The sequence below is a fragment of the Mustela lutreola genome, chromosome 10 (genome assembly GCF_030435805.1).
Source record: "Mustela lutreola isolate mMusLut2 chromosome 10, mMusLut2.pri, whole genome shotgun sequence".
Taxonomy (NCBI): domain Eukaryota; kingdom Metazoa; phylum Chordata; class Mammalia; order Carnivora; family Mustelidae; genus Mustela; species Mustela lutreola.
In genome coordinates this window covers 70456823-70476030 of record NC_081299.1, presented here as the reverse complement: position 1 = coordinate 70476030, position 19208 = coordinate 70456823, and the positions used below count along the sequence as shown (strand labels likewise).

Here is a 19208-nt window from a genome sequence, read left to right as displayed (position 1 = left end):
TGAAGTTGACATTCTTCTCAAAATAAAATATTTTGAAAACTTTTTACTGAATTGACTTGACAGATATTTATTCTACGTGTGCCTTATCAGAAATAAGGAGTATCACTTTTTAAACTGTGGCTGTTTTAAAGAGAGACAAATTAAATAATTCTTTTATCTGCTTCCAATTCTTTAGACATTTGTGCCAATTAAGAGAAGAGAAATGCATCCTCCTTCAGCCCTTACATTTGCAAGCTTCTTACTCTCCTCACGACTCACTCACATATTTATAGGCAGTTCCTTCAATCAGATACTTAAAACAAGAAGCAAACACCTGGGGTGCCTGGCTCAGTCAGTAGAGCGTGCAACTTTCAGGGCTGTGAGTTCAAGCCCCATGTTGGATGTAGAGATTACTTAAAAAAAAAAAAAAAAAAAAAAAAGTGAAAATCTACTTTGGTGAACTGAAATTTGAACAACTATATTTGTTGGTGCTTTTTTAAAAAAAGAGTTTTCATTGGAAATACTTGCATTGTATAAATATTAAATACACATAAATTAGACAAAGTCACTTTTTGGGTTTATGATTCTTTTTTAGAACCTCTAGGATTTCAGTTGTTCAGAATTAGATTAGTCATAGTCCTTATTTCATGATACTCTCTCATCATTGGTAAGTCTTTGGCCTGCTTTCATTTAGTGTTTTTAAGGTTAGTTTTATCATTGGTGACCCCAACATCCAAAACAAAAGCTATCTTCTGGCAATGACATATTATTATCTTCTTATCCTATTATTATCTTAATATTATTATTATTATCTTTATTCATCTAACCAAATGGGTCTCCTCCATCTCCCTGGATCCTCCCTGTGTCTCAGGTGGCCATTTTCTTAAATTCAGGATTCACTAGTCCTTTCTATTTTTATAAATTCTTATTATGTCTATGTTTATTCTCCATATGGAATTTAAATTTAGTTGTTTTTACTTCTATTAAAATACTATATATACTATAATCTTGGGTTTACATTTTTAAAAGTTTAATATTATGTTACTAGGATATAATCTATAATCTTAGGTTTGCATTTTTAAAAAGTTTAATATTATGTTACTAGGATACTCTGTGTTTTGTGCATTGTATTTCATTCATCTTGATTTCTATATAATAGTTTAAGGTAATGAGTGTACCAGTGTATTTGTTCACTCTCCCACTGAAGGACAATTGGGTTCTTCCCAGGTGTTTGCAATTATGAACAGCTGTTAGAACATTCTTGTACATGAGTCTTGTTTTTAACCCCTGAGAGAGTTTCTCTTAGGAATAAAATTGCTGGGTTATAGGGTATATGAATTATTAACTTTGGGAGATAATCCCAAGCTATTTTTGAGCAACTGTACCAATTGGTACTCCCACCAATAATGTCTAAGAAACCCTGAATAACCCTAGCTCTCCAACACTTGGTATTGTCAGACTTTTAATTTTTGTCTGTTAAATGGACATGAAGTGATATCTTATTATAGTTTTAATATTTATTATATATATTGGGCAAATTTATTTCCTCTTCTGTAAAACTCCAGTTCATGTTTTTTGTCCGTTTTCTTCCCCCTACGTTGTGAGTGCTTGTGTTAGCAATTTGTTAGGCATTTATTATGTATTTCTGATATTAATCTTTTGTTAGAGGTATGTTTTAAATATATTTTCCAAGTTTGTAACTTGATCTTTTATTTTCCTTAAGGTATCTTTTGGTGTCCAGAAGTTCTTAACTTTAGTATAATCAATTTATTAATATTTTATGGTCTGTAAATTTTTTTATGACTTAAAGTAATCTTTTTCTAACCTAAAAATGAAAAGATATTCACCAATAGTGAGTTTTCAGTAATATATTAAATGATTTATTTTTTAAGCCTAAGGTCCTAATCCCTCTAGAGTTGATTTTTGTTAGTTGAGTGAGGATTCAACTTTACTTTCTTAGTAAAATTTGCTATTTTTCAGTCTCCATTTATTGATTTAATTTAGATTTAACTGAGGTTTAAATTTTAAACTTAATCTCTTCTTATACCAATGGTCTGACTTGCCACCTACATCATACACTAGAGTTTCACAAATTCATGGACCCATTTCTGGGATTTTTACTCTATGCTGTTGTTCAGTGAATGAGTGTGTATAAGTGTGTGTATGAATTTGTCTTTGAATTATATATATTCATCTTCGAATTTTAGACACACACTTACATGCTTAGATTTTGAAATAACTTTGTTTTTTCCACTAGGTTTTGGACATAGTAAAAACAAGTATTCGTACAATTCTTCCACGTATCTGGAAGGTACCTGATGTTGAGGAAGTAAGTTTATATAGGATTTTCAACCGGGTTTTTAATCGCCTACTCTGGAGTCATGGCCAAGGACTGTGGAACTGTTTCTGTGATTCAGGGTAAGTTCTAAGTTACCTTTTATTATTGTTAACTTTTAACATTTTACTATTTAGTTATATAGGAAGCCCAATAAAATGGTTGAATTTCTATAATGATGTTAAAATATGAATTTTTTTTTACTGCATTTAGTTTTGTATTTGGCTATAATTTATAGCAGACTGATTTAGATGAGATCATGAATATGAACACAATACCTAACTAATTTGAATTCAATGTAAAGAAGGTAGTCTTTAATTTTGTTTTATTTAAATTCAATTAATTTATATATAGTATGTTATTAGTTTCAGAGGTAGAGGTTAGTGATACATTAGGTGCATGTTAACACACAGTACTCATTACATCAAGTACCCTCCTTAATGGCCATCACCCAGTTACCCCATCTCACCATCCCATCCCCTCCAGCAAACTTCAGTTTAATTTCCCATCATTATTTTTTCTCCCTCTCTGATTTCATCTTCTTTTATTTTTCCCTCCCTTCCCCTATAATCCTCTGTTTTGTTTCTTAAATTCTACATATGAGTGAAATCATATGATAATTTTCTTTCTCTGATTGACTTATTTCACTTAGCATAATACTCTCTAGTTTCATCCTCATCATTGCAAATGGCAAGATTTTAATTTTTAATGGCTGCATAATATTCCATATATATATATATATATATATATGAATAAAGAAAAAAGAAGAATATGTGTGTGTGTGTGTGTGTGTGTATACACATATGTATGTATATATATATACACCACATTTCTTTAGTCATTCACCTGTTGATTGGTATCTGTGCTCTTTCTATAGTTTGGCTATTGTGGACATTGCTGCTATAAACATTAAGGGTGTAGGTGCCCCTTCAGGTCACTACATTTGTATCTTTAGGATAAATCCCTAATAGTGCAATTTCTGGGTTGTTGGGTAACTCTATTTTTAACTTTTTGAGAAATCTCGATGCTGTTTTTCAGAGTCTCTGTACCTGCTTGCATGCCCACCAGCAGTGTAAAAGGGGTCCCCTTTCTCCACATCTCACCATTTCTTGTTTCCTGACTTGTTCATTTTAGCCATTCTGACCATTGTGAGGTGGTATCTCATTATGGTTTTGGTTTGTATTTTCCTGATGCTGAGTGATATTGAGCATTTATTCATGTGTCTGTTGACCATCTGTCTGTCTGACATGTTTGGAGAAATGTCTATTTGTGTCCTCTGCCCATTTCTTTTTTTTTTTTTTTTTAAAGATTTTATTTATTTATTTGACAGACAGAGATCACAAGTAGGCAGAGAGGCAGGCAGAGAGAGAGAGGAGGAAGCAGGCTCCCTGCCGAGCAGAGAGCCCGACGCGGGGCTCGATCCCAGGACTCTGGGATCATGACCTGAGCCGAAGGCAGAGGCTTTAACCCACTGAGCCACCCAGGCGGCCCCTCTGCCCATTTCTTGACTAGATTCTTTGTTCATTGGGTGTTGAGTTTGATAAGTTCTTTCTAGACTTTGGATACCAGCCCTTTATCTGATATGTCATTTGAAAATATCTTCTCCCATTCTCTTGGTTGGCTTTTAGTTTTATTGGTTGTTTCCTTTGCTATGCAAAAGATTTTTATCTTGATGAAGTCCCAATATTTCATTTTTGCTTTTGTTTCCCTTGCTTTTGGAAACCTGTCTAGCAAGAAGTTGCTGTGGCCAAGGTCAGAGATGTTGCTGGCCATATTCTCCTCAAGGATTTTGATGGATTCCTGTCTCACATTTAGGTCTTTCATCCATTTTGAGTTTATTTTTATGTTTGGTGTAAGAAAGTGGTCCAGTTTCATTTTCCTACAAGTGGATGTCCAATTTTCCCAACACTGTTTGTTGAAAAGACTGTCTTTTTTCCAGTGGACATTCTTTCCTGCTTTGTCAAAGATTATCTAAACATAGAGTTGAGGGTTCATTTCTGGGTTCTCTATTCTGTTACTTTAATTTATTTGTCTGTTTTTATGCCAGTACCATGCTATCTTGATGATTCCAATTTTGTGATAGAGCTTAAAGTCCAGAATTGTGATGCCATAGCTTTGATTTTCTCTTTCAACATTCCTTTGGCTATTCGGGGTCTTTTCTGGTTCTGTACAAATTTTAGGATTATTTGTTTCAGCTCTGTGAAAAATGTGAAAAATCCATTTTGATATGGATTGCATTGAATGTATAGATTACTTTATAGACATTTTCACAATATTTGTTCTTCCAATCCGTGAGCATGGACAGTTTTTCCATTTCTTTATGTCTTCCTCAATTCTTTCATAAGTGTTCTCTAGCTTTTGGGTAACAGATCATTTACCTCTTTGGTTAGGTTTATTTCTAGGTATCTTATGGTATTTGGTGCCATTGTAAATGGGATTATTTCCTTAATTTCTTTTTCTTCTGTTCCCTTGTTAGTGTATAGGAATGCAACTGATTTCTGTGCATTGATTTTATGTCTTATAACTTTGATAAATTCCTGATGAGTTCTAGCAATTTTGGGGTTGAAGTCTTTTGTGTTTCCTACGAAGATTATCATGTCATCTGTGAAGACTGAAAGTTTGAGTTCTTTGCCAATTTGGATGATGATTTATTTCTTTTTCTTTGATTGCTTAGGCTAGAACTTCTAGTACTATGTTGAACAACATTGGTGAAAGTGGACATCCCTCTTGGGTTCCTGACCTTAGGGGAATAGTTCTGTTTCCTATTGAGAATGATATTCGCTGTGGGCTTTTCATATATGGCTTCTATGATATTGAGGTATGTTCCCTCTATCCCTATACTGTGAAGAGTTTTAAGTCAAGAAAGGATGCTGTGTTTTGTCAAATAGTTTTTCTGCCTCTATTGAGAGGATGATATGGTTCTTGTCCTTTCTTTTATTAATGTAGGATATCAAATTGATTGATTTGTGAATATTGAACCATCCTTGCAGCCCAGGAATAAATCTCATTTGGTTGTGGTGAAAAACCTTTTAAGGCACTGTTGCATCCTATTGACTAGTATCTTGGTGAGAATTTTGGCATACATGTTCGTCAGGGACATTGATCTGTAATTCTCCTTTTTGGTAGGTTTGGTCTGGTTTGGGGATCAAAGTAATTCTGGCCACATAGAAGGAGTTTGGAAGTTTTCCTTCTGTTTCTGTTTTTTGCAACAGCTTCAGAAAAATACATATTAATTCTTTAAATGTTTGGTAGAATTTCCTTGGGAAGCCATCCAGCTCTGGACTCTTGTTTTTTGGGAGATTTTTGATTACTGCTTCAGTTTCCTTAGTGGTTATGGGTCATTTCAGTTTTTCTATTTCTTCCTGGTTCAATTTTGGTACTTCATATGTTCTATGAATGTATCTATTTCTTCAACATTGCCCATTTGTTCACATATAGTTGATGTAATATATTTGTATAATTGTAATTCTTCAGTGTTGTGATCTCTCCTCTTTCATTTGTAATTTTACTAATTTAGATCCTTTCTCTTTTCTCTTTGTTAAGTCTGGCTAGGGGTTTATTGTTTTTATTAATTCTTTCAAAGAACTTGCTCCTAGTTTCATTGATTTGTTCTACTGTTCTTTTATTATTTTTTTTATTTTAATTGGTTTCTGCTATTTAATTGGTTTCTGCTCTAATCTTTATTATTTCTCTTCTGTTGCTGGGTTTAGCCTTTATTTGCTGTGCTTTTTTATGGCTCCTTTAGTTATAAGATTAACTTGTATATTTGAGCCTTTTCTTGTTCTTGAGAAAAGCCTGTATTGCTATATACTGCCTTTCTAGGACCACCTTTGCTGCATCCCAAAGGTTCTGAAATTTTGTGTTTTAATTTTCATTTGCTTCCATGAATTTTTAAAAATTTTCTTTAATTTTCTGGTTGATTCATTTATTCTTTAGTAGGATGCTCTTTAACCTCCATGTATTTGTGTTCCTTCTGAATTTTCTCTTGTGAATGAGTTCCAAATTTTAAAGCATCATGGTCTGAGAATATGCAGGGAATATCCTCATCTTTTAGTACCAGTTGATACCTGATTTGTGTGCCAGTATGTGATCTATTCTGGAGAATGTTCCATGTGCACTCAAGAAGAATGCATATTCTTTTTTTTTTTTTTTAATTTTCTATTTTTTATAAACATGTATTTTTATCCCCAGGGGTACAGGTCTGTGAATCAGCACTCACCAAAGCACATACCCTCCCCAATGTCCATAACCCCACCCCCCCTTCTCCCAACCTCCCTCCCCCCAGCAACCCTCAGTTTGTTTTGTAAGATTAAGAGTCACTTATGGTTTGTCTCCCTCCCAATCCCATCTTGTTTCATTGATTCTTCTCCTACCCACTTAAGCCCCCATGTTGCATCACCACTTCCTCATATCAGGGAGATCATATGATAGTTGTCTTTCTCTGCTTGACTTATATACACAATGGAATACTATGCAGCCATCAAAAGAAATGAAATCTTGCCATTTGCGACAACATGGATGGAACTAGAGCGTATCATGCTTAGCGAATAAGTCAAGAAGAATGTATATTCTGTTGTTTTAGTATGCAATGTTCTGAATATATCTGTGAAGTCCAGTGTGTGTCATTCAAAGCCCTTGTTTCATTGTTGATCTTCTGCTTAGATGATCTGTCCATTGCTGTTAGTGGAGTGTTAAAGTCCCCTACTACTATTGTATTACTATCAGTGTGTATCTTTAATTTTGTTATTAGTTAATTGGCTGCTCCCAAGTTAGGGGCATAAATATTTACAATTGTTAGATCTCATTGTTGGATAGACCCTTTAATTATAATATAGTGTCCCTCTTCATTTCTTATTACAGTCTTTGGTTTTATTTGTGTGATATAAGGATTGCTACCCTAGCTTTCTTTTGATGTCCATTAGCATGATAAATAGTTATCCCCAACCCCTTTCAATCTTTGGGTCTAAAATGAGTCTCCTGTAGACAGCCTATCGATGGGTCTTTTTTTAAAAAATCCAATCTGATATCCATTGTCTTACAATTGGAGCTTTTAGTCCATTTCCATCCAGAGGGATTATTGAAAGATATAAATTTTGTGCCACTGTCTTATCTTTAAAGTCACTGTTTCTATAGGTTGTCTCTGTTCCTTTCTGATCTTTGTTACTTTTATACTCTATCTTCACTCAAATGATCCCCTTTAATATTTCTTGCAGGGTTGGTTCAGTGATCACACATTCCATTCTGAATAACAATCTTTCTGGATAAAGTATTCTTGATTGCATATTTTCTCATTTAGCACCTTGTCCTTTCTGGCCTTCCAGGTCTCTGTGGATAGGTCTGTTGCCTGGTTTATGTTTCTACATTTGCAGGTTAAGGACCCTTTATATCAAGCTGCTTTCAGGATTTTCTCTTTATCTCTGAAATTTTCAAGCCCCACTAGTATATGTTGGGGTGTTGACCTATTTTTATTGATTTTGATGGGTGTTTTCTGTGCCTCCTGGATTTGAATACCTGTTTCCTTCCCTAGATTAGGGAAATTTTTAGCTTTAATTTGGTCAAATAAACCTGCCCCCCTCATCTTCTGGCACCCCTATTATTCAAGTATTATTGAGCTTTATGGTATCACTGATTTCTCAAATTCTCCCCTCATGATCCAGTAGGTTTTTTTTCTCTTTTTCTCAGCTTCATTACTTCCCATCATTTTGTCTTCTAAACTACTGGCCTTCTCTTCTGCCTCATTTACCCAGAAGTTAGAGCCTCCATTTTTTTTTTAAATTGCATTTCAGTAATAGCATTTTTAATTTTGGCCCAATCAGATTTTAGTTCTTTTATTTCTGTAGTAAGGGATTCTCTAGTGTCTTTTATGTTTTTTTTTTTTTTTTTTTCAAGGGCAGCTAGTATCTTTATAGTTGTTCTGGATTTTAGTTCCAACATCTTACTTATATCCATATTGATTAAATCTATGGCAGAATGCTACCTCTGGTACTTTCTTTTACTGTGATTTCTCCTTCTAGTCATTTTGTCCAGAAAAGAAAGGTGGAAAGAAAAAGGGGGAAAAAAAAAACCCACAGCAAAAACAGCAATAATAATATCAACAACATTTTCAGGAAGTGATTCTGCTGCATGCTGTGTACACTCTGCTTTTGTGTTTTGACTGCTCTTTCCCCTGGTCCTTCCTCTACATAGTTCCTCCTTGCTTGTAGTGGGAAGTGTTTGTTCCTTTAAGTACGTATGCTTTGACTTGTTTGTGAAGTTAAACTGGGAGCTGATGTTCTTTAATCAGTAGACTTTTGTGTTGGTCTTCTGAGGGAGAGGCCTTCTGTTCTCATTAACAAACTGACTTGCTCTCCTAAAGATGTTCCTGCCAGTTGAGAAGGGTGGGGTTTAGTGTAGGGGACTCCAACCTCCACTAGAGGTGCTGTGTTTCTCTCTGGCATCTGACTGTGCTGGTGGGTGGGAGGAGGAATGGATGGTGTAAGAGGTAGAATATGACATCACCTTACTCTTGTCTCCGGGGAGGAGGACTCCCAGAAGCTCCTGCTCAGCTGTCTGTCTTACAAAAGCGATCAATCTCCTTTGACCTGGGCCCTCATCAGTTCCCTGCCCTAACCTGTCTGTGCCCAGGTTGTTGGTACACCCAGAGCTAGAAATTTCCTGTATTTTAACTCTGGCCAGTGGTTGGGATTCAAAACCCTAAGTTTTAAAGGGCCTAGTAATGTGCATGCCCTTTCAGTGGGGAGGCTCAGGGTGTACCCAGCACTGACCCATTCCTTAAAAGCTGTCGCACAATGGACACTCAGAGGCTAGAGTTTATTGTAATGCTCAGCGAAAAGCTGGAGCCAGGTTATCAGCCATCTGCACTCAACTTAGTCCTCTACACCCCTTTGTCCCAGAAAAGCCATTGCAGAGGCTTGAATCTATTGTGCCAGATAGCAAAAAGCAGCGATCAGGTTATCCTCAATCTGTTGCAGTCTGTACTTGCTCTGTCAGTCCCAGCAAAGGGGTCGATTGGCACGCACACAGAGGTTTAAGACTATTGTGGTTCACACCAAAAAGTTAAGAGGTTTTCTGCCCTCTGTGTGCTCCTCTGATGGTGCTGCTAAGGTCCACTCAATGGCTCCCAGCTGTCCCCTTGTCTCTGGAGAGGACAAATATGCTCCTTCAAATGCCCTCGAGGACAGGGAGCACTCTTTCCCTGAGTAACACAGAGACCTACTCATCATGGCTTACTGTGAGGTTATAAACCGCTGCAATCTGTCCAACCATCTCCCTTTTCCTGACTGCTCCTCCAACTGGGCTTTCCCCTCTTCCAGCTGCGGGGCTTCCCTATCCCCCAGTACAGGGCTCTGAAACTTGCCTCTGCCAAATTCCCTGGCTCCAGCTCTGGAGGTTGTTTCCATACTCTTCTGATCCTTTTCCTAGTTGTTAAAAATATGAAAGTTGATCTAATGGTATTCAAAGGACAAGGCAAGTTCAGGGTCCCCCTACTACTCCACCATCTTGGAACTCTCCCTCCACCTCAGCGCCAAGGTAGTCTTAGTGAAAAATCTAAATTACAAATCAGTAACTTTAAGTTTCTTTTGCTCTTGTCTTCATGTAACAGACTTCCAAAATATGGCACACTTGTGCTCCTCACCAGAGTTTCAGTCCTGCCAAAGCTGTTGTAACTCATTTTCATATTAGCCTTAAGATGTCTAAAACCAGACATTCTGAACCTCCCTTTCATTCAGAAACAGCTTCTTTTCTGGCCTTCTCTTAATCCTGTTGTTATCCTCTCTGTCACTCAGGTTTGCTCTCTGATGGGCATCTGCATATGTCTTCTCCTTCCCAGTCTTTATTCAGTGGTTTGTTGAATCCTGTTGGTTTTCCGTCACATTCCCACTGTGGCTACTTTACATTCTTTTTCATTGTTCTTAGCAATTATCCAGTACTTACTACTGTGTTAGATACTTTTGGAGAGACAAAGTTGATTTTGACACAGATCCTGCTGTCAAGACACTTAAAAATGGTAATTGCTAAAGCTATTCTATTTACTATGTGCCAGGCTTTGCTCTAAAAACTTTATGTGTATTGAGTGATCTAATCTTTATAACAACACTTTGAAGCAAGTTCTATGATTTATCTCCATTTCGTAGATAAGGAAACTAAGGCATAGATAGGCACTAAGGACTTAGTGCAACTGGGATTTGGACTTGGGGAGCCTGGCCCCAGAGTTTATGGTCTGAACCAGTAAGTTCTGCTGCTTCTAGTAGATAAAATAAAATATATATAAAAGTAATGCTTATGAAAGAGACCTAGATAAAGTATTATAGGATTTCAGATAGGAGGAACCTTTTGGTAGAAGGGCTAGGTAAAATTAATAGATTTCTAGACATTTTTGTCTCCGGCTTTTTGTTTCCCGTATCTATCCTACTGTCAGGGTCATTTCCTAAAATCTCTAGTGATTTCCCTCATTTATCATTAAAGTTTAGACTTCCTATCTAGAGACACAACACTTTCTAACATGCTGGTGCTTTCTTATTTCTCTAATTTTCCCTCTCATTACTCTTTTACTTGAAGTTTGTTCCAGAAAAAGAAACTCATTATTTTTCAAATAATTTTAAGATTTATTCTTTTCTTGATCTGAGGTTTTGATATCATTGAGTAACTGATGGGTCTGCCTTCTACAACCCCAAACCTCCAATCCTTTCTGTATTATTTAAATCCAATATAAACACCCAGGATGTGTCCCCCTTTTTGGTAAAATCTTAGACTATCACAGTCTGAAGTGATCTCCAGTGTCCTCCATTTAAACATTCTAATCATCTAATACTGATTAATTCATACCATTTTCGGACTTATTCTCACCACTATCATGTTCCTTAATAGCCACTTAAAAACAGAAAGAATTTATAATTCTGTTCTGCTCTGGCTTGTGGTAAAATCTGAGAATAATCTTGGCTATAAATTATTTCTATAGAGATTTAAGTGGAACATTTGAACTATATTCCATGGCCTATTAGTTGGTTTTCTGTAGAAGTTCTCTCAATCTGGACTTATAATTGGAATTTTGTTTCTGCTTGTTGATCCATTGTGGTTGTGATGTGGAATTGTTGAGGTTCAGAGTCAATGGCCAAGAAAGAATGCTTGAGAATACTTGTGGAAATGTTGGGGTTCAGAGTTAATAGCCTAGAAAGAATACTTGAGGGCAGAAAGACTGCCCTGGTATTGTGAGGAACTATTTGGGAACAAATATTGTGGAGTTGGGGGAGGTAAAGATCAGGTAAGCTTCCTGATTTTCATATGCTAAAGGATTTTCATATGCTAAAGAAGACACACAGAAATCTGGAGACCTAGCTACCATCAAGCTAAGGTTGTTTTTCCCTCTATCAGAGCATTAACATTAAGACAGTTGGGAGTTCCTGGAGGAAGGTTATACTCTGCTCACCTCAAATATTTGTCATTGGGCTGCACTTTATAAGGAACTTTATCTATACTTACATCTGTTTTTGTTTTCCACATCAGTTAGAATGCTGTATATGAATCCTAGCTATTCTTCAGCAGGAAAAGCGGTCAGATAGTCTGCTACTGAAATCGGTATTGGTGGTTTTGAATCCATGAGATAATCTCTAACTCCATACCCTAAAGATGCCCATAAAGTTGGGTTCTTCTTTTCCTCTGACATCTCTTCCGTGAACTGTATTGGTAATATATTCTAATTGATTCAGAATCATTTTTTTCTTCCTTGGCCAATACTCCCCTTAAATTTCCCTGGTGCTATCTATTACTACGAGTGTTGATAATGAGAGTTAATAGCATCTGACTTACTAAATGCCTGATACTATTTTACATATTATATAGTCTTTTGTTTTACTGTAGATCAAATGTTCTTTTTAAAAATTTTTAAAAATTTTTTATTGTGTTATGTTAGTCACCATACAGTAGTACATCATTAGTTTTTGATGTAGTGTTCCCATGGTTGTTTGCATATAACAGCCAGTGCTCCATGTAATCCATGCTCTCCTTAATATCCATCACCAGGCTTCTCATCTTCCCAGCCCTCTCCTTTCTAAAACCATCCTTTTGTTTCCTGGAGTCCACAATCTCTCACGGTTTGTCTCCCCTTTTGATTTCCCCCCTTCCTTCTCCTAATGTCCTCCATGCTATTCCTTATGTTCCACAAATAAGTGAAACCATATGATAATTGTCTTTCTCTGCTTGACTTAGTTCACTCAGCATAATCTCCTCCTGTCCCATCTATGTTGATGCAAAAATTGGGTATTCATCCTACGTATTACATATTCTTACAATTACCACTTTAATATTTTGAGTATATTATTATTCTCATTGTACAGGTGAGGAAATTAAAGCATAAAGAGAACATAAAATTTGCCCAAGTTCTTATAGTACCTAGATGAGCCAGGATTTAAACCCAGGTTTTCTGAATCAAGAGCCGAAGCCCTTAACTGTGTTGTATTCACTCCCCTCAAAGCAGCATTCCCAGTGGTTGACAGTGTTACTTGATTTATTATATTTTTGAAAGATTTTATTTATTTGAGAGAGAATGAGAGAGAGCATGAGAGGGGAAAAGGTCAGAGGGAGAAGCAGATTCCCCATGGAGCTGGGAGCCTGATGTGGGATCCGATCCCAGGACTCTGGGATCATGACCTGAGCTGAAGGCAGTTGCTTAACCAACTGAGCCATCCAGGCACCCTGGCTTGCTTGATTTAAGTATTAGCCAGATCCCCAGCCCCATTGCATCTGGGCAAATAAGAGCAGGAGTAGCTTTGAGTCCAATTTGACCACTCTCCATCCATTTCTTTAAAACCTTGGTGGTCTGTAGAGATGAGTTTAACCCAGTAACCTTACAAATGGGTTTCTTAGGCTTCCTTAATTTAATTAGATCACAGAGCATTGTGTATGTTTTGATTCCCAGTTTGGACTCAAGAGTAGTTCTATTAATCCTTTGAATCATGTCTAATTAATGAATATTCATTTAACCTTTGGCCTAGCAGCCTAGTAGTCAAGGTAAAAATCTACTCTTAACTCACTTCTAAAGGAATGATTTTATTTATTTATTTAATTTATTATGTTCAGTTAACCACTGTATAGTACATCATTAGTTTTTGATGTAGTGTCCAATGATTCATTAGTTGCATATAACACCCAGTGCTCATCATAACACGTGCCCTTCTTAATTCCCTTTATCCAGTTATCCCATCCTCCAACCCTTCCCTCTGAAACCCTCAGTTTGTTTCCTGGTCCATAGTCTCTCATGGTTCATCTCCCTCTTTGATTTCTCCCCTTTCTGTTTTCCCTCCCTTCCCCTATGGTCCTCTGTGCTATTGCTTATGTTCCACATACAAGTGAAACCATATGATAATTGTCTTTCTCTGATTGACTTATTTCACTCAGCTTAATCCCCTTCAGTTCCATCCATGCAAATGGTGGGTATTCATCTTTTCTGATGGCTGAATAATATTCCATTGTATATATGAACCACATCTTCTTTATCCATTCATCTTCTGAAGGGCATCTCGGCTCCTTCCACAGTTTAGCTATTGTGGACATTGTACTATGAATATTTGGGCGCATGTGCCCCTTCTTTTCACTACATATGTATCTTTTAAAGGAATGATTTTAGTAAAAGGCATAACTGTCTTTCACAGTTAGGTATAAAATCTTGGAAAAGTGTAATCCAAATAACTCGGCCACCTTGATTCTTGCCTCTGCCTATCAACACCCCAATAATAAAACAAAATAAATTAACCACTTCCTGTCAACATCCAGAAACATCAAATAATATTGTAGTGGTAGTTTTTCCCTAGAGTTGGTCCAAGGGTTTTACTGACACATAACATAGAAGACATCTTTATCTCTCTTTCTTGTTCTTCCAGACCACTGAAGCCCATGCTCAGTGACCCTTGTTATCACATGGAAACTTTTCTTGTTATCACATTCTGAATGTATTCTCTACAGGAGAATAGCTCTTGGAATTTTCATGAATAAAATTATCTGCCATGTTTTACTGGGGTATAGGAAGTTTAGGTGCTATGGGATTCAAACTCAGGCCCGAGAACTAAGGAAATGTGGCCAAAGGATGTAACATTTCAGCTGAGTCTTGTAGGAAGAGGAAGAAGAATTTTCCAGGTAAAACAAAGAGTAGGAGGCAGTGGGTAAATGGGAGAGGAATGTGTTGTTTGGTAAAGTCCTCTCTCCACTCAAAACTATGATATGTAAACCCCAAAGAGAATCTTTTTGGACCCTTTAGCCAAAGGCATTTTCCAGTGGAAATTTCTCATTGAAAACTTTTTCATTTAGCATCTTTGGGCAAGAGGAAATGGTAAGGATTATTCTAAGCAGTCTACTTCTAGACTTACAATCCACTTAAAACCGTGTGCATCATACAGAGGAAAAATGACCTGAATCTTATGTTCTCATATCACTTTCAATTGGATACATTATTGTTAGTACTTTTCAGCTCGTTGCTGCTGTTTATCCAGTTGGTGTAGTCCAGTTTTTGTTTGTTTTGTTTTGCTTTGATTTTACTTTCCTTTCTCCTTTCTGCTACTTTGGTCCACTCAGTCATGCATTCGGACTTCTACAAGAGAAAGAGAAAGAAATGAATCAGTTTTACTTTTTAGGTAACTGCTTTCTTAAATGTTTTGATGAGAAAGTTGGTGAAAAATATTGGATTGCTGGACAATGAGAGGCTTTTCAAGTCTCTGGATTTCATTAATAACAACTCCCCTTTGTTGACAGAAGTATTTAGTATTCTGTATCTTATTGTTACATTACTAAAAAGTGTCATATAAAGTTCTTTCCTGTTAAACATCTCTGAGGATTAGGGAGGACCAAATGAACTTCTTAACCACTTAAGTTTGTTTTTTTTTTTTGAATTCTGTTTTGTTTTGGAATTTAGATTCAGAAAGAAAGCAGATAAGATCTTGAGTTCTTTGATAAAGGCACTGCTATCGTAAATTATTTCTACATACTTTCACCTTCTTAAAAATCTTTATGTTAGGGGCGCCTGGGTGGCTCCCCAGTTGAGGGTGGCTCAGTGGGTTATAAAGCCTCTGCCTTCAGCTCAGTTCATGGTCTCAGGGTCCTGGGATCAAGCCCTGCATTGGGCTCTCTGCTCGGCAGGAAGCCTGCTTCCCTTCCTCTCTCTCTGCCTGCCTCTCTGCCTACTTGTGATCTCTCTCTGTCAAATAAATAAAATCTTAAAAATTGTTTTTGTGTTAATATTGAAAATCGAGATACTGTAGTGTTACAGAGGCATTGCACATTTTACTCAGTTATGCCAGCTGGTGGATAGGAGGTGAGGGACGTAGTTCTAATACACTCAGTTTGAAGGATAGGTTTCCTTTGTGCACAAGAAGTTAACCTGATACCAAATGAAGCAAGACCTGTTCATTTTCTTTTTTTCTTTATAAGGAGTTCTGGTGTACTGACACTTAAATATGGATTAATAGAGTAGAATGTGGTCTTTGGCTAGGGTGGGGAACATACACACCAAAAACTGGTAAAGGACTTTGGTCCATATGTTTATTTTAAGTATTTAAGGAAGAATGAGAGAATGAGAAGCCAAAGCTGATCAGATTATAACTAACATAGTATTCAGAATGTTACATCAAATTAAACTATGATAGAAGAAGCTCTTTTATCTTTCCTCCATTTTATTTGTTCTTTTCTTACCTCTATACTCCAAATCAGGAAAAGAAAAATTACCATGATGTGTGTAACTTGATAGTGGATCTAATCAAATGGCTCCAAAGGATCAAAATAAAAATATATCCAAATTGAGAGGAGAGGATGTAGCAATGCTCAGAATTTCAGTGGAGAGGAAAGTGCTAAGCAGACAGTCAAAACACAGGAGGTTTTCCTGTATGTATATGTATTTATATGAAATTTTTATTTCTCTGGGCCTAAACATATAGGGCTTTGAAATTAGGATATACTAATTATAAACACATTCCCTAATTAATTGGTATTCTCCAATATTTTTCTTGATCAAATTAAGTTGATTATACATATACACATGTATAGATGTATATGGATATATGCAAACACATATGTATTATAGCCAGTTTTTCTTATATTTAGTATTAAAATTTATTTTTAGAGTTAATTTAACTAGCATATTCCTCTTTCTTGAATGGAAATAACTTTTTTAAAATAATAAAAACAGTATTATCTTTAGTTCCAAACATCTCAGAATATGGAAGAAAATTTATTCCTTTCAGTCTACTCATTTGAATCCAATTCCTTTTAAGAATACCTGTCATTCACAGATGATATGCTATCTTTTTAGGACCATGTTTCTCCTGAAAAAACAAACAGTAACCTTTCTACTAAAAATACCTTTCTGTGTTTCTAAAACATTTTAAAAAATTCCAAAGGTATCAAATATCCATAGAAGATTGAAAATGGAGTCTTTGAATTTCCCATTGGGAAGTACATTTCTTCAGAAAAATATTTTTCTTAATATTTTTTTTTCTGAAAATCTACTCTTTTCTTTCTCTAAGGGTTAAGTGAATCAGTTTATGTAAAATGAGACTTGAACCATTACCAAGTATCAAACCAAACTTTCCCCTTTAGACTTGAAAAGTTTCTTTTACACTAAGGAAATAAGTCTCCTTCTCTCTCTTTTTTGTGGTTGGGGTGGTGAGGTGTTTCCTTATTTGGATCAGTATGGTAAATTTAGGAATTGTAAGTACATTATATGTATTTGTTTACCTGTGTGCATGCATACATGCACACACACACACTTGAAGTTTACCAAGATAGTTTGTACTACCACATGCTTTGGTATAAGCTGAGTGAACTTAAGGGGGAAGCGTATTACCTTTGTGATTATGGTCAGGCAGCACTGCTGAGATGACATGACTTCTAGAATACAGAACCTGTACACTAGGAATATCATGGACATAATTACACCTTGAAGTGTTTTGAGAGAAGTGGTCATAATCAAGGGATTCACTTAAATTCTCCTAATACAGAGAGGGCACAAGTGAAATTGAAGCAAATTTTAAACTCTACTGTGGGGTCATTACTAATGTTTTCTAGGAAACCTAAAGTTTTAGAACATCTGCCTTTTGAGAAATAAGCTCAGTATTTTACATATGCCTTAATATAGAGTAACTCATTTTTTTTTTCCAGAGGTGTTGAGAAATCGTCCTGATAGCTACCCACATTTGGCATCAGTAAAATCTTTAAAGATAAATAGTATATGAATTCTGTGTTGTGTTTTTTATTATAAAGATTAATTTTCAAATTTGTATTTGTTTTACACCTTTCAACCATTTGTAATCAATTCAAATGTCTGAGTCCATTTCTACTTTTCCTTACTGGTTTGTTGCTAGGTAAGTGATAAAGCTGGTTGTCATTTTTAACAGCCACATGAGGTCATGTCTGTTTCCATGCCAACAGATCCTCTTGGGAGAGTATTTTCAGTAAAAGCCCAGAGGTGGTGACTCCTTTGCAGCTCCAATGTTGCCAGCGCCTGGTTGAACTTTGTAAACAGTGCCTGCTAGTGGTTTACAAATATGCAACTGACTCAAGAGGATCAGTCTCAGGCATTGGTACTGATTGGGGTAATTCCAGGTACTTGTTTACATTTCTACACCCTGTGAGTTTTATATAAAGTAATGCCACAGTGCAGTTTGAAATTGAAAGTCTCTTTTTGTTTATATAGCTATAGAAAAAGCTAAAGACCGAAAATTCATACATGCTCTTATCTACAAAAGACTTTTAATTTGCACCAGTCTTTACTTTTAAAGGACCGAACAAGGACAGCAACCACAAACCTGAAGGTGACAGAAATAACCTACTTGAACATAAGATTATTTGGCTTATATAATTTGGCTTTCAAATACCAAGGAAAAACATCCAAACAGAAACTTGACTGTTTCCACCAATAGGGAGATTTCAAATCTGTCCTTCAGCCTGATAAGTTGAGAAGATGCCTTTAGTTTAATCTTTACTCGCTTCATCATGACACACATCTATGGGAGCTGAATTTCATTAAGTTCCATTTAAAAATTGAATTTTAATAAATATGGTTATTAAAATAGGTAGTTTAACAAATCATGAGAAATAATATTGTGTTTAAGCTGCAAAAAATACACAGATTGAAAAAACAGTACATTTTACCATTTCTCTGTATAATCCATAGTGCCCATTAGAATTAAAGATGAACATGTGACTTTATTTTTAACAGGTATAAGTTACAGTACTACTCTGGATAGAAGAGAATGAACTATGACTTTGAAAAACTAAGTGATAGTCAAATGATGATAGCATTCAACTAACAGTTGAATAAGCGATGAGGAAAATGAAACACCATAGCCGGGATTGTCTTTTGAAACACCTAGAAATTGATCTGTTTATTAAAGAGATCATAGAAAATACTTAATAAAGATAACTTTTTAAAAAGTGACTGCAACAGCAGAATGGCTTGGAGTATATTTCACAAAAAGTGTTGAAAGATATACTTTTAATCTTTGTTTGTCTTGGATTCTGACATTATACATTGTCATACCTTTAACTCATTTTAACTCTCCCCCTGTAAATCATTCAGCAGTGATCACAACAATGAGAGAGGTAAAACTAGCCATTAGTATTTGAGATATGTAAATATCAAAACAATATTCTACAGTTTAATGATTTGGCTGAAGCAAATTATTGAAATAAAACATTATTTTCATTAATATTTTTGTATGATTTAAAAGAATGGTGGTCATCATTAAGACATTACAACATATAAATGAAGAGGCTTCACTTTAAGGAGTGATGATCAGGAAAATCTTAAGTTCCAGTCTAGGAAGGATGGTTTCAAACTCTTTAATGTCACTCTTGCAATTCTAGATTTTGTAACACATTTTCTATTGAGGGTTCTTATAACTGTAGTGGG

The 19208-nt window shown here is 35.8% G+C and overlaps 1 protein-coding gene across 8 annotated transcripts in view; it reads left to right on the top strand.

The window, feature by feature from the left end:
* Window positions 1-19208, top strand: part of TTLL7 (tubulin tyrosine ligase like 7) — a 149595-nt gene that overhangs the window by 116587 nt on the left and 13800 nt on the right. For 5 of the 8 annotated variants that reach the window (XM_059135639.1, XM_059135633.1, XM_059135635.1 and 2 more), the window contains 2 exons: window positions 2237-2397; window positions 17726-17899. In XM_059135639.1, coding sequence (XP_058991622.1) covers window positions 2237-2397; window positions 17726-17899 — 335 coding nt within the window. Of the gene's footprint in view, window positions 1-2236; window positions 2398-17725; window positions 17900-17990; window positions 18494-18515; window positions 18735-19208 lie in introns of those variants that run through there. The other 3 variants (XR_009345051.1, XM_059135637.1, XM_059135638.1) reach the window with 3 other exon arrangements.